Raw genomic sequence first — 23,751 nt, forward strand, 5'->3', positions numbered from 1 at the left:
ATACTGTCAATCCTTGTATCAAAGGCAAATAAAATGCATTCCTGAGTGAAAATAATATTGTGCAGTAAACTATTATGTATAAATATATATAGCCTTTAATCTATATATATAAATATCCTAAAATAGAAACAAGCATAGGGAACTCACATTTCCAATGAGGTGGACTCTGGCATCAGTTTCGTAATCAGATTAATTAAAAATATTGACATCCTAAGGAATCTGCCTCTTATTCTTTCATTTTGGATTTAATTTGGATTTGGATTTAAGATCTTAAGTTTGTTGAGTTTTAAGACATTATGCAACGTATTCTAAGCCGAGAATACACAAATGCAATTTTTTCCAATTTCTGGCTGTACTTAAGTACCTTTATTCTGGTAGGCTGTACTTAAGTACCTTTATTCTGGTAGACTGTACTTAAGTACCTTCTCCCTGTGTTGTTAGCTGCTGTTGGAGGCAGGGGCAGATGTGGAAGGAACGACCCTGGCGGACGACCAGGGGAACTGTGCTGAAACCCCTCTACAGCTGGCCTCTGCTGCAGGTAGGGTTCAATATGTACACACACACACACACACACACACACACACACACACACACACACACACACACACACACACATACACACACACACACACACACACACACACACACACACACACACACACACACACACACACACACACACACACACACACACACCAGTGGCGTTGCGCAATATGTCGGGGCCCCCCCGCAGATCAGACCATGAGGCCCCGCCCACTCCCCTAAATCAATAATAAAGTGAGAAAATATGCGAGGTCCGTCCCATAATAGCCTACCATAATGTCCAGCTCACCCTCCGCCTATGCCTCTGACACTACTTGCAGTTTCAGTAAATCCTCGTAATTACAATGACCCATAATCTCGTGCCATGTCTGAATATCGTGACTGGCCGTCCCGCTACACACATCATTATTATCATCACACTGGACATCGCGGCCACTTAAACCATGTACTAAAAAATTTACGGATTAGATTCCAGTTCCAATGTAACCTGTAGGCTACTCATACTGGTTATGGCGAATAAAACGTTATATTCTTCTAACCAGTCTCGGCAGCTGTAGCGTGGCTGGGGGCCTGGCTGGGCTGTCTGTCTGCCTGGACTCGACGCGGAGCTGACCGGGGCCGGGGGGTTGATAGCGGTGGACGCGGCCGGCCTGGGTGGGGAGCTTACTGCCGATGCATCTTCAGTAACGTTAGAGTCAGTCTACCTTTGCTGCCTGCTGGAACAATGATGTTCTGTTTCGTAGCTTTGCCGTCCCCTGTTCGGCTTTCGCTCTCATCTTGTTTTTCTGAGCACCGGTCCGCTTGGATATTTGCCCTTCATTTTTACCGGCGCTTCCCGCTGTGTTTTGAACGCTGCCCAGCCTGCCAATGAACATTATAGTTATCAGCCTAGCCCTATCGCAGGTGAGCAAATAGTTACAACATAGCAGGGAGGGGGGGGGGGGCCCGCCCTCTGCGCGAGATGCATCCAGCTGCAGCCCCCGCAGAACCATACTGGGCTCCTCACACTGTCTGCGCCCTGTTCCCGCGCGTTATGAAATCTAAGAGGATAGTCTACAGTGGGGGCGGGGCCCCCTAAGCTCCGGGGCCCCCCCCGCACCGCAGGGGGTGCGGGGGCCTCCGCTACGCCACTGACACACACACACACACACACACACACACACACACACACACACACACACACACACACACACACACTCACGTGTTGAGAACACAAGTTCTCACCTTTATTCTCACATGCATGCACAACTTCTCCCCCTAATGAATACATGGTTTGACTGACAACTCTCATCCTCTCCAGGTTGCTATGAGATGGTCAGTCTGCTGCTGGCCCATGGCGCAGACCCGCTGCTCAGAGTGCATGATGGGAATGCCCTGACATCACCGCTGTACGAGGACATGAACTGCTTCAGCTATGCGGCTGCACATGGACACAGGTAGGCGTTAGGAATCATGCAGTGGTGTATATGGCTATATGATACCAAGCCGGCCCCTGGGATAGACTCCGTATGAATGCCTTACATTTTGATAGGGACCAATGGCGAGATAGAGCTAGCATATTCCACTGTCACCCTGGTGTGACGGTCACATCAGACAGAATACATTAGTAAATAATCATATAGAAGGAGATACTGTATGGCGTGTGTGTGTGTGTGTGTGTGTGTGTGTGTGTGTGTGTGTGTGTGTGTGTGTGTGTGTGTGTGTGTGTGTGTGTGTGTGTGTGTGTGTGTGTGTGTGTGTGTGTGTGTGTGTGTGTGTGTGTGTGTGTGTGTGAGAGAGAGAGAGAGAGAGAGAGGGAGAGTTTGTGTTTTCTCAACCGTCCTAATCCCTTCTACAGGAACGTTCTGAGGAGGTTGATGATCCAGCCCCAGCAGAGGAAGGAGGATATCCTGTCTCTGGAGGAGATCCTGGCTGAAGGAGTGGAGGGGGAGGAGGCGGCTGACGTCCACAAGCAGTCATCCACCCTGAGCACCTCTGTGCCTGGCTCCAGTCCCATCCCCAGGCTGTGCAAGGCCAGGATGAAGGCCCTCCAGCAGGCTGCCTATTACAGTGCTGAGCATGGATACCTGGACGTCACCATGGAGCTCAGAGCGATGGGTACGTTTGTAATACTGTACTGTAGTGAGCCATCAGTTATCCAGGGTTACTTACTATGGTTGAAGACCCCACGAGGTGAAGGACTCCTTCTGTTATCTCAGGTCCCTGGATGCACCAATAAATGCAACAGGGGAAAATGTAACATTTGGTCACTGACTCATCCTGCACCCATTAGTGTACCAAATGATTCTAACCAATAAAATATGATTTTTTTTATTCATACAACTTTATTGACATTGATCCTAACGTTGGTGTCGCTCTCGGTTTTGCTGTTATTTTTGGTTAAGAGTCAAATGAAGTCCCTCTTGATGTTAAGTCCTGCTGGAACGGGCTCTTAACACTTTCAGTGCCACGAGGTGGCGCCAGAGTTAGCGCTTCAATGCCACCATCGGCGCCAATGTTACGCTTAATATCGCCTAATCTATGTTTTAAATGTATTAATTTAATGTGTCTAATCTGCCCGTCGCTTATCAAAGAATCCTTTTCCAGTCAGTGCTGTCAAGGCAGATTGGTTTTTTATCGCTTCATTTCCGTTTGAGAGCATTTTGAAAAGCACCCGTTTTGAGGTAAAAAACAGTTCATTCTAGACCATTCTATGATAATCGTCTTTTACTGGAATATTCCAGAACGTTGATATTTGTCGGCCTATTTATGAATCGTTTTCAAATAAACGCTATATGATCAATATTATACGTGCACGCACGCACATTCGAGCCGCGCACGGATAATCGGCGTGTTCATTTCCTCTTGGATTTTTACAGTGTAACCGATAGAGGACATTTCACAAAACAGCTTATATCTTCATCAAAACGAGTCTGATTATCCTAACACTGATAACATAGATTCCTTACCTGACATCAGATGGTATCCAACTGGTATATTCCAATTCCTGATCACCATTCGAAAAAATCGATAAGTGTATAGATCCAACGTGATACAGTAGTACACATGATTCCGCGGGTCTCAGAGGCTCCAGAATGAACTGTGGTAACCCCGGCTGCATCAGTGGACTGGAAAATGTGGAGTACAGGATTTTTTTCCCCATCCATTTTCATTGAGTCCATTCCAAAATCCCTTATGTCATCTGGGAGACGATAGGGGGCGCTTTTTTCCACATCTGATCGCCGGCGGCGCTCGGGTAGACTAGGGTAGGCTCGCGTGATGCAATATGATTTCAGATCGCTAAAAAAAAAAATCTTGTGAGTGGCGTTCAACGAGATATTAATAATTCCGAGAAAACTCGTGAGTGGCATAGAAAGTGTTAACTGGACATCATTTTCTATCATCTTGGATGGATATACAACTCCAGCAGACAAATTAATATTTCCCTACATAAATATTGAACTACAGAATACAGCCGTAGCTTGGTTCTCACCTCCTCTCCTCTCCCCTCAGGTGTTCCCTGGAGGCTCCATGTGTGGCTGCAGTCTGGTTCTCACCTCCTCTCCTCTCCCCTCAGGTGTTCCCTGGAGGCTCCACCTGTGGCTGCAGTCTGGTTCTCACCTCCTCTCCTCTCCCCTCAGGTGTTCCCTGGAGGCTCCATGTGTGGCTGCAGTCTGGTTCTCACCTCCTCTCCTCTCCCCTCAGGTGTTCCCTGGAGGCTCCACCTGTGGCTGCAGTCTGGTTCTCACCTCCTCTCCTCTCCCCTCAGGTGTTCCCTGGAGGCTCCACGTGTGGCTGCAGTCTGGTTCTCACCTCCTCTCCTCTCCCCTCAGGTGTTCCCTGGAGGCTCCACGTGTGGCTGCAGTCTGGTTCTCACCTCCTCTCCTCTCCTGGAGGCTCCACGTGTGGCTGTAGTCTGGTTCTCACCTCCTCTCCTCTCCCCTCAGGTGTTCCCTGGAGGCTCCACGTGTGGCTGCAGTCTGGTTCTCACCTCCTCTCCTCTCCCCTCAGGTGTTCCCTGGAGGCTCCACGTGTGGCTGCAGTCTGGTTCTCACCTCCTCTCCTCTCCCCTCAGGTGTTCCCTGGAGGCTCCACGTGTGGCTGCAGTCTGGTTCTCACCTCCTCTCCTCTCCTCTCCCCTCAGGTGTTCCCTGGAGGCTCCACGTGTGGCTGCAGTCTGGTTCTCACCTCCTCTCCTCTCCCCTCAGGTGTTCCCTGGAGGCTCCACGTGTGGCTGCAGTCTGGTTCTCACCTCCTCTCCTCTCCCCTCAGGTGTTCCCTGGAGGCTCCACGTGTGGCTGCAGTCTGGTTCTCACCTCCTCTCCTCTCCCCTCAGGTGTTCCCTGGAGGCTCCACGTGTGGCTGCAGTCTGGTTCTCACCTCCTCTCCTCTCCCCTCAGGTGTTCCCTGGAGGCTCCACGTGTGGCTGCAGTCTGGTTCTCACCTCCTCTCCTCTCCCCTCAGGTGTTCCCTGGAGGCTCCACGTGTGGCTGCAGTCTGGTTCTCACCTCCTCTCCTCTCCCCTCAGGTGTTCCCTGGAGGCTCCACGTGTGGCTGCAGTCTGGTTCTCACCTCCTCTCCTCTCTCCTCAGGTGTTCCCTGGAGGCTCCACGTGTGGCTGCAGTCTGGTTCTCACCTCCTCTCCTCTCCCCTCAGGTGTTCCCTGGAGGCTCCACGTGTGGCTGCAGTCTGGTTCTCACCTCCTCTCCTCTCCCCTCAGGTGTTCCCTGGAGGCTCCACGTGTGGCTGCAGTCTCTCCAGAGAGCTCAGCAGCTGTCCAGAGAGGAGGTGATCTTCTCCCTGCTCTCAGAGTTCCCCTCCATCAGAAAAGAAGACTACAGTCAGGAACTGCTCTCCAGCGGCCTGCCACTCATGTTCGACATGCTCACCTCCACCAGGGTACAGTTAACACACATGTCTGTGTAATGGTGTCGTTTGTTAATCTGTTGAAAAGTGTGTTTGTTAATCTGTTGAAAAGTGTGTTTGTTAATCTGTTGAAAAGTGTGTTTGTTAATCTGTTGTAAAGTGTGTTTGTTAATCTGTTGTAAAGTGTGTTTGTTAATATGTTGAAAAGTGTATTTGTTAATCTGTTGTAAAGTGTGTTTGTTAATCTGTTGAAAAGTATGTTTGTTAATCTGTTGAAAAGTGTGTTTGTTAATCTGTTGTAAAGTGTGTTTGTTAATCTGTTATAAAGTATGTTTGTTAATCTGTTGTAAAGTGTTTGTTAATCTGTTGAAAAGTGTGTTTGTTAATCTGTTGTAAAGTGTGTTTGTTAATCTGTTATAAAGTGTGTTTGTTAATCTGTTGTAAAGTGTGTTTGTTAATCTGTTATAAAGTGTGTTTGTTAATCTGTTGTAAAGTGTGTTTGTTAATCTGTTATAAAGTGTGTTTGTTAATCTGTTGTAAAGTGTGTTTGTTAATCTGTTGTAAAGTGTGTTTGTTAATATGTTGAAATTTTTTTGTTAATCTGTTGTAAAGTGTGTTTGTTCACCTATTGTAAAGTGTGTTTGTTAATCTGTTATAAAGTGTTTGTTAATCTGTTATAAAGTGTGTTTGTAAGGGGCGGTCAGGTGGCGTAGCGGAGATTGCGTTCGTCACCAACCCCGGAGACGCTGGATTCGCCCGTTCGAATCCAGCTCACAGCTCCGGGGTTGTCACCAGCTTGGCTGGCCGTTCACACTAATACAATTGGCAGTATTAGAGGGTGGGAGAAGCTGGCAGGGTGGGTCCGGGTCGTTGTAAACAGCGACTCCTACAGTTCGGTCGGGGCGCCTGCTCAGCGCGGATAGGATCTAAGGGGGGTAGTGTGATCCTTCCACACGTTACACCCTCTCAGTGAGAGTCCGCGCTGCCAGGTGAAAAGAAGCGGTTGATTGGCTAGACGTGTGTCGGAGGAAGCACGTGGTAGCCTCCACTCTCCCAGACCGACTGTGGGGGGTAAGTGCGCAGCGACCAGGAAGGGGATTGGGAATTGGCATAACGACTAACATTGGGATGGGAGAAAATTGGAGGAAAAAGAAGCGGGGAAAAGATAAAAAAAAATGTGTTTGTTCAGCTATTGTAAACTGTTTGTTAATCTGTTGTAAAGTGTGTTTGTTAATCTGTTATAAAGTGTGTTTGTTAATCTGTTGTAAAGTGTGTTTGTTAATCTGTTGTAAAGTGTGTTTGTTAATCTGCTGTAAAGTGTGTTTATTAATCTGTTGTAAAGTGTGTTTGTTAATCTGTTATAAAGTGTTTGTTAATCTGTTATAAAGTGTGTTTGTTAATCTGTTATAAAGTGTGTTTGTTAATCTGTTATGAAGTGTTCGTTGAATGAATGAATGAATGAATGAATGAACGAATGACTTTATTTGACAATATAAAAAATAAACATGTGACAGAAAGCACAGTCAGGATATACTGCCAAGGATGAAACACAAAAAAGCTCAGAGCTTATTTCCATTGTGGTCCTTGTAGGGGGGTGGGGGAGTGTGATGCTTAGACATGCATCTTACAAAACATGACATCACAACACATCACATATACCATTTAACATTTATATACATAACAGACTCATACAACATGCAAGGGTGCCTTAAGCTAAGTGTCTAGGTTAAGTATAGTCCCTTTTGAGCCATGTCTTCAGGCTGGACTTGAATCTAACGGCATTGTCTACGATTTTCAGGTCACTGGGCAGACTGTTCCAATAGACAGCTGCTGAATACAGAAATGACTCCTTCCCCATACAGCTCCTGAATCTGACTGGCACAAAATCAGTTGAGCTGCGCCTAGTTGTTAATCTGTTAACGCCATTTCAATGTTTTTTTCCTTCTTTATAGGACTACGTGACAACCAAGAAGCTGGCGGCTGTGTTCACACACTGTTACGGTCGTGAGCCTGTTCCTCCTGCTCTGCCCCTGGACGTCACGTTCTCCACACAGCTAGGTACTGTATGCAGGGCTGCCCATAAGGGAGGGAGAAGGGGAACGCTTCCTGGGGCCCCTGGAGGCCAGCATGTTTAATATATCATATGAGTTAAGCAGATTTAGGGGGTGCGCATTCACTGGACTTTTTCAGGGGCCCCGTCATTCCTGTGTTCAGGCCTGATTGTCGGCCAAGTAAAAATTGTGTCTGCTTCTCCCACCAATGATAGAGGCTCTGTAAGACCCGCCTACACAGCAGACACATAATGCAAGTGGTTACATCAACATGAGCATTCCAGATACCGTACACTAACATGTGTATCATCTCCCTCCTCGCCCCTTTGTTTCTCTATTCAGATGCTCATTTCCTGAACAACAGGGAGATGTCGGACATAACGTTCATGGTAGAGGGTCGCGTGTTCTTTGCCCACCGAGTGCTCCTGATGTCAGCCTCCGAGAGGTCTGTGAGCCCTAATGGTTCTTGTTGATTGGCACAGTTGAACCCCTATCAATGAACTATATACACGCCCATTTAGCAGTTTTCAGATAACTGATAATTTTCACATTATATTTTCTAATGTATGTACATTTTATTGTTACTGTACTTCCCAAAACCCTGTTCATAACATTGGCAGCATTGGGAAAGTACCTATAAATATCACAAAGATCACTTAAAATAACTTGTATTTCCTTGGTGTGTCTCCTGCTCACCAGGTTTCGATCCCTGCTTGCTGATTCCCCTGAGAACGCCACCATCCACATCAATCACATCACCTACAGAACCTTCCAGGTGGGCTGATGACCTCCGCTTAACACTGTGACACTATACAGAGTCCCAGCTTCGCCATGGGGGATGTTAGCTTGGATTTACACTAATAGAAGTCAGATGTTCTGCTAATTTCCGACAGCTTGGGGAGGCTGTCCACATTATGTATCATTCTATAGGTGGCATGGATCAAATCTGTGCGTTTGCGTGTTTAAACGGCATGCATGTGCATATTGTCACTTTGTTGAAGGTGGCAATTAAATGTATTATCACTGGTATTGTAATTATGATTACCGAATCCAAAAGGTGACAGTAATAGCCACAGTAGCAATAATCTAGGCCTAATCTAGGTTATTTTCATGCCTATTCATATTATAGGAGTAGACGGGCTCTTCTGACAGAAAATCATTAGGCCTTGATGATGAGTCTTTATATTGTCAGTGTGATGGTGGCCGCAGGGGCGTAGCTGGGGGGGGGTAGTTTAGGATTTTTTTTTTACTAGACATCACGCAGGTGTATTATTGATGCTCTCATTGATACTATGTTTGTTTCTGAAGTGTGTGTGTGTGTGTGTGTGTGAGATATATAGAGAGAGAGGGGGGGGCTTTGGTAGACTATTGCATTGGTCCATTCATTGAAGATGAACGCAATGCGACATCCTTTACTAGGCTCACCCACCAACAGTGCAGGTGCTGAACTGCTGATCCGAATGTATAGGTAAAAACCATATTATGCGTTTTCATCAATAAAAAAATGGCCAAAAAAAATTCTGCATTCACTGGGGGCCTACAAATACATTCTTTCATGGGGCCCAGAATCTGGAGCTACACCCCTAGGTGGCCGACTGCTCTGCTCTTGCAGAACTGAGTTATGACTACACCACAAACACACGTCTCTATTGGGGTGGGTCACCTGCAGAACATCATCCAAGGGTTCAGGTTTCGTTCTGGTATGGCACTCACCATACCTTTTTTTTTTTTTTACAATTTTTTATGTTGATTTAGAATTCGAATGTCAACATTATGAACGAAGCTTCGAACTATTCGGTACAGCCCTAGCATGTTTTGATATTGTCAATTATCTCACTTTTACTAGGTGACTTTTACTGTGACTAACTGAAATATGCACAAAAAAAAAGGAAAATGGACATAGGGAAGTTTTTTAATCAAAGGGCAGCAGAGACAAGTGATACAGGGACACAGGTAAGGTCTTACAATGGCTTAGTGATTATAACAGTGCAGTTCAGCATTCAGTAACCCATACTTTTTGTGAATGTGTTTTTGATACTACATTCTGTTGAACACACACCTCAAAACCGTACCTAAGGAAAATTGGCTCAATTGCAAGAAAAGTAATAGACAGTTATGATATTACATTCTGCATAATTTGTATGCAAAATATTGTGGTTCCCTGCTTTAGTCTGTTGACACATTTCTATACTAAAAATGCTTGTGTAGTCCTGTGTCATACCTAAATGTCATATAACTGAATTGTATAGAAACAACTCACCAAAAGTGACTATTGCACAACTGATTTGACAAAAAAAATCCACCAAGGGGGGGGAAACACCCCCTTCACCCCCCGCCCTCCCTCCTCGCCATACCTTGCCTTTTACTGAAACGATGCCACTGACCCTAAGGAGGATGCTTTGGATTATTTACACCTTAAATAGTATTGGGTACTAGTTTTTATTTGAATATTGTGCAAGGGAAAAATAAACCTTCAAATAATTGCCCTGATCTGGCTTGGACTTGCAGGGTCCAATATCAAATATGTTGGATAATTGCGATAAACACAAATATAATACCAATACCTAGTGTAGTACGGTACTACATTGACACTAGGGATGTCCCGATCGAATTTTTTTGCTCCCGATCCGGATCATGTGATTTTGAGTATCTACCGATACCGATCTTTCCCAATCCGATCTTTAACATTAGTAACCAATTTGACGCATTTTTGTCAGAAACTGGCGAAGCGAGACAAGCCTCTCTGTTGCCTAATAGTCGCTCGAGGCGACTGGAGCGCCGGTGGCTCACATTACATTCACCCTGAGAAATGTGCTTCATACGAGAAATATTAAAAGTTTCAATCTGTTTGCACATTAGTATATATTCAGTGTTTGACTTACGTAATGATTTGCTCCATTTTGGTCTGAAACGCAGATGATAATCCTCAGTCACAAAGCAAATATTGACGTTATCCAGGTGAAAAGTCTTACCTTCCTGAGCACCTGCTGCTTCATGAGATGGTAATAACATACATAGAGCAATGGCGCCATTGTCTGTAAAAATCAGGTGACTGCAAGTTCTGCAACTAATGGTCCCTCATCCTTGACATAAATCATTTGATGTATAATTAAATCAAAGGAAATGCGTTTGTTTTGGCAAATTCTTCAGCTCTGTGTGACAATAAATAGATGAATGATATGTCATTTAAAACCAAAACTAAGGCATCAGTATGAGTTTAAGACGTGAACATGGTCATGTTTGTTGAATAAAATAAAAAAGTTTAAATATTTCTTTTTAGTCCTGATTCTTTATATTATATATATTTCCGATCCCGATCTTCTGAAAATCACGTGATCGGCCTGTGTGACAATAAATAGATGAATGATATGTAATTTAAAACCAAAACTAAGGCCTCAGTATGAGTTTAAGACGTGAACATGGTCATGTTTGTTGAATAAAATAAAAAAGTTTAAATATATTTTTTTTTAGTCCCGATTCTTTATATTATATATATTTCCGATCCCGATCTTCTGAAAATCACGTGATCGGCCTGTGTGACAATAAATAGATGAATGATATGTAATTTAAAACCAAAACTAAGGCCTCAGTATGAGTTTAAGACGTGAACATGGTCATGTTTGTTGAATAAAATAAAAAAGTTTAAATATTTTTTTTTAGTCCCGATTCTTTATATTATATATATTTTTGATCCCGATCCTCTGAAAATCACATGATCGGCCTGTGTGACAATAAATAGATGAATGATATGTAATTTAAAACCAAAACTAAGGCCTCAGTATGAGTTTAAGACGTGAACATGGTCATGTTTGTTGAATAAAATAAAAAATTTAAATATTTTTTTTTTAGTCCCGATTCTTTATATTATATATATTTCCGATCCCGATCTTCTGAAAATCACGTGATCGGCCTGTGTGACAATAAATAGATGAATGATATGTAATTTAAAACCAAAACTAAGGCCTCAGTATGAGTTTAAGACGTGAACATGGTCATGTTTGTTGAATAAAATAAAAAAGTTTAAATATTTTTTTTTAGTCCCGATTCTTTATATTATATATATTTTTGATCCCGATCCTCTGAAAATCACATGATCGGCCTGTGTGACAATAAATAGATGAATGATATGTAATTTAAAACCAAAACTAAGGCCTCAGTATGAGTTTAAGACGTGAACATGGTCATGTTTGTTGAATAAAATAAAAAAGTTTAAATATTTTATTTTAGTCCCGATTCTTTATATTATATATATATTTTTGATCCCGATTCTCTGAAAATCACGTGATCGGCCTGTGTGACAATAAATAGATGAATGATATGTAATTTAAAACCAAAACTAAGGCCTCAGTATGAGTTTAAGACGTGAACATGGTCATGTTTGTTGAATAAAATAAAAAAGTTTAAATATATTTTTTTTTAGTCCCGATTCTTTATATTATATATATTTCCGATCCCGATCTTCTGAAAATCACGTGATCGGCCTGTGTGACAATAAATAGATGAATGATATGTAATTTAAAACCAAAACTAAGGCCTCAGTATGAGTTTAAGACGTGAACATGGTCATGTTTGTTGAATAAAATAAAAAAGTTTAAATATTTTTTTTTAGTCCCGATTCTTTATATTATATATATTTTTGATCCCGATCCTCTGAAAATCACATGATCGGCCTGTGTGACAATAAATAGATGAATGATATGTAATTTAAAACCAAAACTAAGGCCTCAGTATGAGTTTAAGACGTGAACATGGTCATGTTTGTTGAATAAAATAAAAAATTTAAATATTTTTTTTTTAGTCCCGATTCTTTATATTATATATATTTCCGATCCCGATCTTCTGAAAATCACGTGATCGGCCTGTGTGACAATAAATAGATGAATGATATGTAATTTAAAACCAAAACTAAGGCCTCAGTATGAGTTTAAGACGTGAACATGGTCATGTTTGTTGAATAAAATAAAAAAGTTTAAATATTTTTTTTTAGTCCCGATTCTTTATATTATATATATTTTTGATCCCGATCCTCTGAAAATCACATGATCGGCCTGTGTGACAATAAATAGATGAATGATATGTAATTTAAAACCAAAACTAAGGCCTCAGTATGAGTTTAAGACGTGAACATGGTCATGTTTGTTGAATAAAATAAAAAAGTTTAAATATTTTATTTTAGTCCCGATTCTTTATATTATATATATATTTTTGATCCCGATTCTCTGAAAATCACGTGATCGGCCTGTGTGACAATAAATAGATGAATGATATGTAATTTAAAACCAAAACTAAGGCCTCAGTATGAGTTTAAGACGTGAACATGGTCATGTTTGTTGAATAAAATAAAAAAGTTTAAATATTTTTTTTTAGTCCCGATTCTTTATATTATATATATTTCCGATCCCGATCTTCTGAAAATCACGTGATCGGCCCCCGGGTCGGGACATCCCTAATTGACACTGTAGTTTAAAGCTTCCTTCTCTTCCCCTTCAGATGCTGATGGAATCTCTGTACTGTGGAGGGACAGAGGGCCTGATAGTATCACACTCTGAAGCCATGGAGGTAAGCTCACATTCAGCCGTCACTTTAGCAACATTACACTGGAGGAAATGTGATGTGGTTTAATTAAGAAGCCACTGATCATCGGATTTGGAATTAATCCGCTCTCCTGGTTGTATTTCAGCTGTTGCCGATGGCCAGTTTCTTCCAGCTACGGGGGCTCATGAGATGCTGTGAGATGCAGTTGTTGCAAAGTCTGACCCTGGACAACACTGTTAACATTTACCTGATTGCTATGGTAAGATATAAGGGCATGTCCTGGCCTGGGTAAAATTATAGTGAAATACTTTTTACTCAGGTCTGTCTATATTTTATATATATAGAGAGGGGGGGGGGTTGCACTGGGGAAGCATTTCACTGCAATATATGTGTACATTTGTATGTGACAAATAAAAGTTGAACTTTTGTGTGTTTGTGTGTGTAGGACCACGGGGCATCAGAGATGAAGAGGTTCTGTGAAGGGTTCTTCCTGCAGAACATGGAGCAGCTCCTGCAGAGAGAGGACTTCCATAGACTCCTGCTGGGAGGGGTCAGTCTGGACCTGCTCTCCCCAGGGACGGACACCCACAGTGGGCCAAGACCGAACCAACACCCCCCTCTCCTCCTGAAGGATCTGGAGGCCAGTCTGCTCCACAGGCTGCATACGCTCTACCCGCGCCTGTAGCGAGTAAAACCTCAACGGCCTCCATAGCCCTCGACCCCCCCCCCCCCAACATTTGCATAGAAAAGACCCAAAGGCACGTGAATACTAGTCATATAGCTCCACGCTGTATTACTGACATGATAACAGTTGAAGGACAAACAGAACCACACAAGCCATCCTAGTCTACCAAGTTCCTAGAGGTTGTAGATAATTAACCCTGAATTATGTGAAATAATGTACATAATATTTTTTGTCTTGTGAATAAATGTCTTTCCCAAAAACCATTCATAGAACTTGGGAGTCAATTAATCCTTTAGTCATCATCATCATCAGCATCGCCAAAAGTCAACAGATTTGTCCAAAGTCAACAGATTTATTTCCTTTAAGCACTGAAGTTGTTCACAGTAACATCACAAGGGGGGGGATACATGGCCAGTGGTACATCCTGCTCCGTAGTCCGTCCCGTGTCTTCCGCATTCCCACAGTACAAAATAGGAAAAGCGGACAATGAAAAGGTATTGCTTTATTTTCTCTCTGGTACCTCAGAGAGATACCTCTCTCTGAAGATACTCACCGGGCTCCTCTTCAAGAGAGTGAGTAAGGAGATGCAGTTACCGTGTGTGCACAGTAGGGGGAGGCAGAGGAGGGCACAAGAAAGAAAATAAAGGAAAATCAGCAGTGAGTTAAAAAAAAATAAAAGTGCATAAAGAACAGAAATAAAGAGATGAAAATAATCGGACTGTAAAAGAACGAAAGAACGGAGGAATAGAGAGAATAAGGGACAGAAGAAGAACAATTCCAACAACGACATGCAAAGAAAAGACAAATGTTGGACATGCAAACGGCAATACGAGGTCAAAGCTTAAGAGCAGGAGCCCCCTTGGTTTTTTAAATAAGTTTGTCAGCAAACTTGGCATATTTACAGGATGAGCGGGGTTGGTGGATTTTTCGGAAGGAACCGACAATTATCAACATTAGGGTTTTCGTTCCTCTCGGAGAGGCTAGTCTACATTCTTAAATTACGGTAAATCATTTTCCAAACGTATATTACAAACTTTCTCATCAGGAAGTGGAGGCGAGGGAGGGGGAAGGGGGAGGGGGGGGGGAGGGGGCGGGGGTGAACGCACACAAACATCTCAAGAATTCTGTGAATGGTCAATAACTTAAAACATGACAAAAATATCCTTAAATAATTGGCCTTAAGAAACATTTTCTACACCTCTCATATAAATAACAGAATAAATTAATAACAAATGGACAAAATACAATAAAGTACAAAAATATACACAACTGTTCAATGCCGTCTGAATCCTGCAGATACTTCAAAGGAACATGAACAAAACCAAAACATATGCATCGATACAGTGTAACTGAAAAGCATAAACATGATTCCTTCATCAAAATAGGAAAGACAATGAGACATTTCATTGATACAGACATGTCCAGGAATAGAAGAAAATAATGTTGGCAACACAATTTTGCTAAACGTAATGTCACAACTACACTTTTGTACATACGGAACATTATTGAGTCTGTACAACAGAATAGATCATTCATTTATGTAATATACCCCCCCCCTTCCCCTCAAAGCTTCCACCAATGGGGAATGTTTAATCGTAGACCCCCCCCCCATATCTCATTTACTGAAATGCCACAAAGTGTTAAAATCCTGTCGTTTACAAAGAAAGACTACATTAAAAAGAAATTACAATCCAGCCGGCGTCCATTTGGGCTCAGAACCGCTTCTCTCCAACATTTCTAGTGGCCATGACTGGTTCTTTGTCTGCTTGTCAAGAGTGTGCAAGTCATTACATCCCGCAACGTGGTCATGTTCTAGCGAGTGTTGAGGTCTGTGTGTGTGTGTGCGAGCGAGCATGTGTGTGTGTGTGTGTGTACTGTATGTATACAGTAGGTGTGTTTCTGGGAGAAAGACAACAAGAGAAAAAGAGGAGAGGGGATGTGTGTAGAAATTCGACAAACATAATTGTCTTAAGGCTTCTCCTCTACGTTTCAGCTATGTCTCTGGCCAGGTGGTGGAGGCTGCAGTGGGCAAGGTGGGGGGCTGGGTTGGCGAGTGGAGGAGGGGCTTGGGGAGGGTGAAGTCTCTGCCTCACTGTCTCCTGGTGCTGGGTGGCCGTATGCGGGCCACGGTCAGCCGTCTTGCCGAGCAGAAGGAGGGCTTTAATAGTTTTTATGGATGATCCCTGGTGGTAGAGACAAGTCAAGCCATCACACATGAGAGGACACACACCCCCGAGACAGACTCGGGGACACAGAGGGGGGACACAGGGGAGAGAGGAGAGGGGATATAGCTACGTGTGCTACTTATTGTAAAATACTGATCCACTTTTAAACCGAAGCAGTCATTCCCGCTATACAGTACAAAAGTGTATAGGCAATAATCAAAAAAGTAGATTTTCTTTCTTTATTCTTTTTTTTTTTTTAACTAAAAGGGCGTGGTTAGCAGCTCTTCTCTGTCATACTCTTCTTGAGTTTGTATGTGGTTAATGACCTGATAACTGGTTAGCATCTAGTCATGCACAGCTACCACTCCTTTAAGGTTGTTCCTGTGTCCTGCTGCCGGAGGCCATCTTTGTTTTGTCTTTGCCAGGGGGGCATTTAGAGTCACTGGGTGGGGGCAGGCTTGGCCTGCTGCTGGGGGCATGCTTGGCGGGGGAGCTAGGCGTGGCGGGGGCGCCAGGGGGGTGGGACGACGCTTGGTTGTTCTTCTCGTCTGAAAAAAGCTGTTTTATTACGTCAAAGAAGTTAGTCAACGGGCTGCCTAGGTACACAGATGGGACGAAAAGAAAACAAGAGAGAAAGAGAGAGAGAACAAACAACGAATGAGCAATGGGGTTAACGCAAGGAGAGGAGGGGATGGAGGGATGAGGAGATCTAGAGCTGAAGAAAAGGAGACTCTTAAGCCAGGTCAGGGGAAGGGCTGAAGGCCTGGGTGTTTGGGACTGTTGTCGGTTTGCGGCATTTGAGGTTAAGTGGCACAAAACTGAGCCAATGTGACACATTAAAGGGGAATGTCGTAAATGTTTTTAAGAATTCACACACTGTTCTTTCTGTGCCCCCACAGCTGGGTCAGTATTTGTGAAGATGCTCCACTCTTTGTGAATGGGGCTCTGACTTTGTGAGTAAGAAGAGCTCACACAAACATTTTATGACCTCATAAAGTCAGAGTCCCATTCATTGTCTACGGAACAGCCCATAATTTTACATCCCAGTGACATCACCGATTGGAGAGTTCTCTCTTTAGGAGACAGTGGTGCGTGTTTGCAAATACTGACTGGACAGTCTTGAGTTAATTCATAAAAAGGGGCGATATTCTCCATTTAACATAGGTTACTGAGGACATGGGGCCATCAACAACACATAGAACAAAGATACTTTAGATATTATTATCATACAATTATTATTAACATAAATAATAATGGGCTTGGGAGTCTCCATTTCTCCTGGCTCAGGTAGCACTGGAGAGCCAACTGGAGCTCTGGAAGACTAGCCAGTAGGATCCATGTATTACTCAGTATCATCAGCTATTATTAATAGAATAATAACATAATTATAATTATTATAATAAGTGCCTTCCAAAGCTCCGTCTAACTCCCGCGTCTTACCCGTTCACAACAGAGTCAATCCATTAAGACTGGGGTTCTCAGTGCTTTCAAACAATCACAAGTGAATACAAACATGCCACCAGATACAGTATCACAGTGCACACATTAGTACACAACGCATTATCGTTCTGAGGGTCATAGTTTTACCAAAAGGTTTCAGTTAGGTGACAAAATGCTTCTGATGCTAGATTTAAATGTAGTCATTTATCAGTAGTACACATTAACCATCCCTGCATGCTCTGATTCAACTACTGGTATCCTTGTTATGCTTGTACTATAATAACTTACCATAACTCTTTTGCAAACAGATAGTTACCATATAGTTCTGGTTTGAGATGTTTTGGCCTGAAATTATTTGGAGTATGGAAGGGTTCTAAAGGGGAATGGGCAACCCAGTGTCAAAGATTGCCATGCAAACATTAGGTTGATTATTTTAGTGCTACATACGTACTGTACACGCACAAGTGCGCACGCACGCACGCACGCACACACGCACACACGCACACACACACACACACACACACACACACACACACACACACACACACACACACACACACACACACACACACACACACACACACACACGTTACTCTATTAGTGTGGACAGGGTGTGTTGGTGAACAGGCCTTGTAGCAGATTTGCAGTGTTTTTGGAGGTGGTGGCCGTGCTAAAAGCCTGGGTAAGGCGTTGACAAAGTGGTCCCAGCAGCCCTGGGTCTTACCACGCTTGGAGGGTTTACTGGCCAGAGTGTGTGAGCGCTGGGAACCATCTGGGAGCAGAGGACAGTGTCACTAAAGCCTAATCTAAGACTGATTTATGCTCAATCTAGCAGGCACCATTCAGAGGGGCCATATGACGCAATCTCCGAGACTCCAGTTAGTTGGAAGGTGTGCGCCTCCGAAATTGTGTAACCATACAGTGTGATCCATAGTGCCTTGCACCAACATGATTGGCTGACAGTGATGATGCAGTACATCCTGAAGTGAAACAAATAACGCTGACTGGAGGAATGGAAGAACCATAAGAGTCTCCACAAACCACCACATTCATTAAACTGTTCATTTAACCATGATCACGAAGATCTGATCAGAAAAAATGGTCCTTCCATGTTCTAATGAGACACTTGAACGCCTAGAGAAATTTTTCACACGTCAGCAGACTAATTTGCCTAATCTTCGCAGGTCTTTACAGTGGGCTGAAGGAATTTAAAGTTCAGTGACATGTAGTTCCTGGCAATTAAAGTTCCAGGTAGATTTTCGGTGCAAACGTTGGTGAATTTGTCTGTTTGAACAGCTTGTCTGCCAAGATCAACCCTAGGATATCTTTTAATTTGGTTTTATGTATTTTCTCCATATTCTGGTTGGTTAAAATGTTTAAATAAAGTGTTATATATCTGGAAGTAATCCATATTTCACGCTAACCATATCTAATATGACACCGGATTGAGCATAATCACTTAACACCAATCAACTCACTGAGGCCTGGCTCATAAGAGCTACTGCACTGAGCCTCAACACACTGCTGCACACATCACCTCCTCTAAGCTACAGCAGAGTACTCTCACCAAAGTCTGTCTGAATAGAAGTCGGTTCACTCTGCTGCCATCTTGATAACGTGGGACTAACAAGACTAATAAGACTTGAGCCCTATCTCTTTGAATGGGGAGTCGTCCGTATCTATGAATCTGTCATACAGTATATCTTTGTTTTTCTTTCATATTTGAAATCACTGGTAAACTACTGACATAGAATGGTTGGTCATTTGATTTGATCAAAAAGGACAATTTTATGATAGAGAATTTTTTTTCCACGTAGACCAGCTATTATACGCATATGACATCCAGTGGTTTCTGCCATGGAGTCCTTAATTACCATGGCAACCACTCAGTGCACGATCCCCAGCCTTTTGTCAGAGATTGTGATTAATTAAAAAGTGTTTTAATTTCAAACTCACATTTCACCTCAAAATGCAGTAAATTATGATGTTACCCGACATAAAATCACATAACATTTAATAATTTTCTCTGAATATGTTTGTTTTGTAGCAAGCAGTTTCGTAGTATCGCCATTTTTAGCGTTACATATTTCTCCATTCAAAACGCTTCATTATATAGACTCTGCTCTCTCTCCCATCACACACACAGGGAGGGTGAGGTTCCCAGGCTTGGAGAGATGCTTAGTAAGTGTCTTTGGTCATAACTTAAGTTAACGGAGAACATGCGCCACATGCATGATGCCACGTGTTACTTTCTTCAGTCTGAGTCAATTCAACACATCAGCAACACGCAATCAGAACTGATTACATGCTTTCACTGGGTGTGTTAATACCACATGTGGCAAACACACGCTATACTGTGTGTGAACTCAATGGAATTCATCCCAGAGCCACAGATGTACACAGAGTTTGGCAAAGTCACCTTGAGATGGGAACTCTTGTAGGTGATTTATTGGCACAGTTTGATCCGAGACGACCCAGCCTGCTGCTGTTCAACTGAGCGAGCCTTTCTGGGTTTCAGTGAAGGCAGAACATATCTAATTTGCCAAACAGTGTTTTTGCATATGGCTCTGGGTTGGCCCAGGTGAGCTTGCATTCCATTCAACATGCCAGTCATTCAGTCTGTCCAGGTGCAGTTAGAATAAGCTGTGTGGATGACAGTAAGCAGAGTGGCATGGATTGGCAGGCGTGGAGAGAGAGAGAGAGAGAGAGAGAGAGAGAGAGAGAGAGAGAGAGAGAGAGAGGGAGAGAGAGAGAGGCAGGAAAGACGGAATGAAGGATGAAGGAAGAATAACTAGAGAGAGAGAGAGAGAGAGAGAGAGAGAGAGAGAGAGAGAGAGAGAGAGAGAGAGAGAGTGATATGGGTTATTGACACACGATGAGGGTGACTGAGACCATGCATACAGTGCCTGATAACAGTTCCCATCTGTGACAGTGGCCAGGCTGCTGCTATGTGTTCATTGTGGCCAGGCTGCTGCTATGTGTTCATTGTTCTACAGTAAGTACAGTAAGTACACAACAGGCCTGATATAGTGGAAATGTGAGTGAGAGAGGTGAATGGCTCTCTCTCTAATACTAGTGGTTGCATGCTACAGTATGTGTAACATTTAATACTATTAATAGTGGAATCAAGCACCACAACCAGGTTGAACAGCTAAGTGGCCATTGCTTGCAATGCCTTATTGGTGTAGTACTCTGCTTAACCACCAGAGGGGACCATTATCAAGTAAATAACCACAGATACAAGAACAGGTATACTATTCACACTACCAAACGAAACTAACAAGAGAACAGCATGTCAAAACTTTTTTTCTTCCATATTTTCTTCTCCAACCATCTATCTATAGGCAGCCCAATATCTAATTATGTCAAACACAATTTCAAATGGATGAGGTATTGTTTCCGTTTCTTTCTGCTACTGACGACAAGTTAATCGGGACACAGGATCAGCCACCTATCTCCTATAACACATTTCACGATGGTAGCGTAGTCAGTTAGACTACTGTTTCAAAATGAAAATACATATCCTTAATAGCTTTCTTCTCATTACACCTTTTATAAATACTACATGCACATACAAATCAGCCTCATTGAGTACTTAATCCTCTCACACACAGTACAGGAATATATGTAAGCCTATGGGTTTGAGCTGAGGGAATCTTTTAGCCCTAGTACATGTGTAGGATGTGGGAGTGACATAGGAGTTTCTAGGAAGCACCATGTGTATGTGTGTGTGTTAGGGTTGCCAACTGTCCCATATTAGCTGGGACATCCTGTATATTGGGCTAAATTGGTTTGCCCCATATGGGACTTCCCGTATATTGACTGCCAAATTCTCTGTGATAAGAGGAGAGGAGAGGAGAGGAGAGGAGAGGAGAAGAGAGGAGAGGAGAGGATAGGAGAGGAGAGGAGAGGAGAGGGGAGCGGAGGGGAGGGGAAGGGATGGGAGGGGAGGGGAGAGGAGCGGAGAGGAGAGGAGAGGAGAGGAGAGGAGAGGAGAGGAGAGGAGAGGAGAGGAGAGGAGAGGGGAGCAGAGGGGAGGGGAAGGGATGGGAGAGGAGAGGAGAGGAGAGGAGAGAGGAAAGGAGAGGGGAGCGGAGGGGAGCGGAGGGGAAGGGATGGGAGGGGAGGGGAGAGGAGAGGAGAGGAGAGGAGAGGAGAGGAGAGGAGAGGAGAGGAGAGGAGAGGAGAGGAGAGGAGAGGAGAGGAGAGGAGAGGAGAGGAGAGGAGAGGAGAGGAGAGGCAATGGGAGGGGGGAGGACAGGAGGAGATATGGTGCTGTTGTTTCAGAACCATGGACAGCGCTGTTTGGTGTGTAGAATACTGTCCTTTTGGCTTCGCATATCCCTCCATGAAACTAAACGTATCAAGATGGATCTTCCAAATGTTGTTTATTTCACAGATATGTTTCCTTGCGTATTCATATCAAATAATTGAGTTTGCTGCTGTAACGTTGCTGATTTTTAGTGATTGTCTATAAAAGGAAGGAACAAGAACTGAGTCATATAAGTTATAAGTAAGCGATTCCGCTCTGACAACTAAGCTGTCAAGCCCATTGTTCAGGTCAGACCATCATTACGATCAAGTTGGTACATGAATGGTCTAAAAAGGTTCAAGTTCAATAGTTTGTTGACAGTTCTACCTGTTAGGATTCTGCAAACCAACAGAGAGTTGATACTATGGACTTTGTTTCTGTGAAGAACGCAGATAGGGTTATTTCATGTCTGACTAAGAGAGTCTGATTAAGAGGTAAAAAGTGCCAGATAGCACAGCAGGATGAACCCCCAAAAACATGTGAGGCCAATTTCTGTCCGTTATTTGATAGTGAGAAAGTTGGCAACCCTAGAGTGTGTGTGTATGTGTGTATGTGTAGGTGTGTGTGTGTGTGTGTGTGTGTGTGTGTGTGTGTGTGTGTGTGTGTGTGTGTGTGTGTGTGTGTGTGTGTGTGTGTGTGTGCGCGCACGCACCATGGTATGCATTTGGCGTGTGCCATGGCAGATCATGCATGTGGAGATGCTGTGTGCTTAAGCGTGTGCTGAGCTGAGCTGATCCGATCCGAGCCGGGCCGCGTGGCTATGGCTGTGCCGTGGGGAGTGCCAGGATGCTGAGAGGGGGGCGTGAGTGGGTGAGGGGTGGCTGGCAAGGAGCTCTACTTACCAGATATCTGGGGCTGGACACCAGGCTGGTCGATGGAGCTAAGCAGCTGGGCCTGGATGGTCTCAACCACACGCTTAAAACGTCGGCTAGGACCTGCTCATACAGACGGGTGGACACACACACACACACACACACACACACACACACACACACACACACACACACACACACACACACACACACACACACACACACACACACAGTGCAACCACCTCATTAGGGAGATGGAGACAAGAGCGGAACACAAGCAATGCATTCACTGATCACCCTGCCTCCCTTAGTTACTGTTGCTATGTCTGACAAACCTTCAAGATAAACTTATCAAATATCACGAGAAAATAAAGTGTGTTAACATTTATCTATTTTTCTCTCTCCTTAGTTTGACTTCATCTTCAAGTATCTTCCAAGTACTGTGAAGTTTAAACAAATGCTGCTCTCTGGTAATTGTCCAAGGAGGCCTTAAAGGCCAACCTTCATGTTGTATTTTTGTTCAATAAACAATGTGGACTAGGCCAACGGTGACTTTCATGAAGAAGGAAAAAAACGTATTGAAATTGACGCAGTTTTATCGTTTTTATCAAACATTTTGTCTGCCCAACACAATCACCACGCACGTGCATATTTTAATCAATGGTGTATAACGTGCGCGTGTAATCGAAATGATGTCGTCACAGGAGGTGCAGGGCACCAGGGGGCTCACCAGGGGGCGCTGAGAGTCACACACAGCTAGTGGCAGGCACTGCAGGCAGAGAGCCTTGCTACTACTAGTACTAGCCGAATGAAAATGTATCTGTTTCACCTAACAACATTATTGCTCCGTGATCATAGCCATCCATCTCTAAAGCTAACCACTATTTGTAAAAGCCACAACCACGTTACCATATTTGTAATAATGTAAATCATTGTGTCGTTGTACATATTGTGTTTGTGTATACACCATTAGAAGCTAACATAGCTTAGCTTGGTAGCTATTGTGCTAACAACATATCCCGACATCCGGCTCGCTGGCCGGCATGAACGGCCGACCCAAAATGGTTCTCTCCTCTCTGTACACCCCCGTCCCCACGGGTACCCCGCCGGGGAGCCCACGGACGCGACAACGGCGGCAGCCGCAGGGTGCTCGAGCCCGCAAAGGCTAGTGGTACACGATAGCTATGAGCTAACTAACGCTACAGGCTCAAACACCCTACGGCCGCCGCCGCCGTCGCGTCCACAAGCTCCCCGGCAGGACACCCGCGAGGACGGGGGCACACAAAGAGGAGAGAACCACCACACAGGTCTGAGAAGAGGACCTGCACATGATTTTACTCGTTCCCCAAACTCCTCTACATGC

At 43.8% G+C, this 23,751-nt stretch overlaps 2 protein-coding genes across 4 annotated transcripts in view; one reads left to right on the forward strand and one right to left on the reverse strand.

Annotated features, from left to right (window-relative positions):
- LOC311247176 (ankyrin repeat and BTB/POZ domain-containing protein 2-like) overlaps nucleotides 1-13,850 on the forward strand; it is a 33,626-nt gene extending 19,776 nt beyond the window's left edge. For both annotated transcript variants that reach the window (XM_084337511.1, XM_084337512.1), the window contains 10 exons: nucleotides 442-538; nucleotides 1,844-1,979; nucleotides 2,381-2,640; nucleotides 5,243-5,421; nucleotides 7,341-7,446; nucleotides 7,782-7,884; nucleotides 8,139-8,214; nucleotides 12,930-12,998; nucleotides 13,120-13,233; nucleotides 13,420-13,850. In XM_084337511.1, coding sequence (XP_084193637.1) covers nucleotides 442-538; nucleotides 1,844-1,979; nucleotides 2,381-2,640; nucleotides 5,243-5,421; nucleotides 7,341-7,446; nucleotides 7,782-7,884; nucleotides 8,139-8,214; nucleotides 12,930-12,998; nucleotides 13,120-13,233; nucleotides 13,420-13,659 — 1,380 coding nt within the window. In that variant the 3' untranslated portion in view covers nucleotides 13,660-13,850. The remainder of the gene's footprint in view (nucleotides 1-441; nucleotides 539-1,843; nucleotides 1,980-2,380; nucleotides 2,641-5,242; nucleotides 5,422-7,340; nucleotides 7,447-7,781; nucleotides 7,885-8,138; nucleotides 8,215-12,929; nucleotides 12,999-13,119; nucleotides 13,234-13,419) is intronic.
- Nucleotides 13,851-16,193: 2,343 nt separating this feature from the next.
- Nucleotides 16,194-23,751, reverse strand: part of brsk2b (BR serine/threonine kinase 2b) — a gene marked incomplete at both ends in the record, with an annotated part of 215,821 nt that continues 208,263 nt past the window's right edge. Inside the window, 3 exons of one of the 2 annotated variants that reach the window (XM_084337223.1) lie at nucleotides 16,194-16,420; nucleotides 17,989-18,036; nucleotides 22,419-22,511. In XM_084337223.1, coding sequence (XP_084193349.1) covers nucleotides 16,194-16,420; nucleotides 17,989-18,036; nucleotides 22,419-22,511 — 368 coding nt within the window. Of the gene's footprint in view, nucleotides 16,421-17,988; nucleotides 18,037-22,414; nucleotides 22,512-23,751 lie in introns of both variants that reach the window. The other variant, XM_084337224.1, reaches the window with a different exon arrangement.

The sequence above is a fragment of the Notolepis coatsorum genome (assembly GCF_963971535.1).
Source record: "Notolepis coatsorum genome assembly, chromosome: 20".
In the NCBI taxonomy this organism is placed as follows: domain Eukaryota; kingdom Metazoa; phylum Chordata; class Actinopteri; order Aulopiformes; family Paralepididae; genus Notolepis; species Notolepis coatsorum.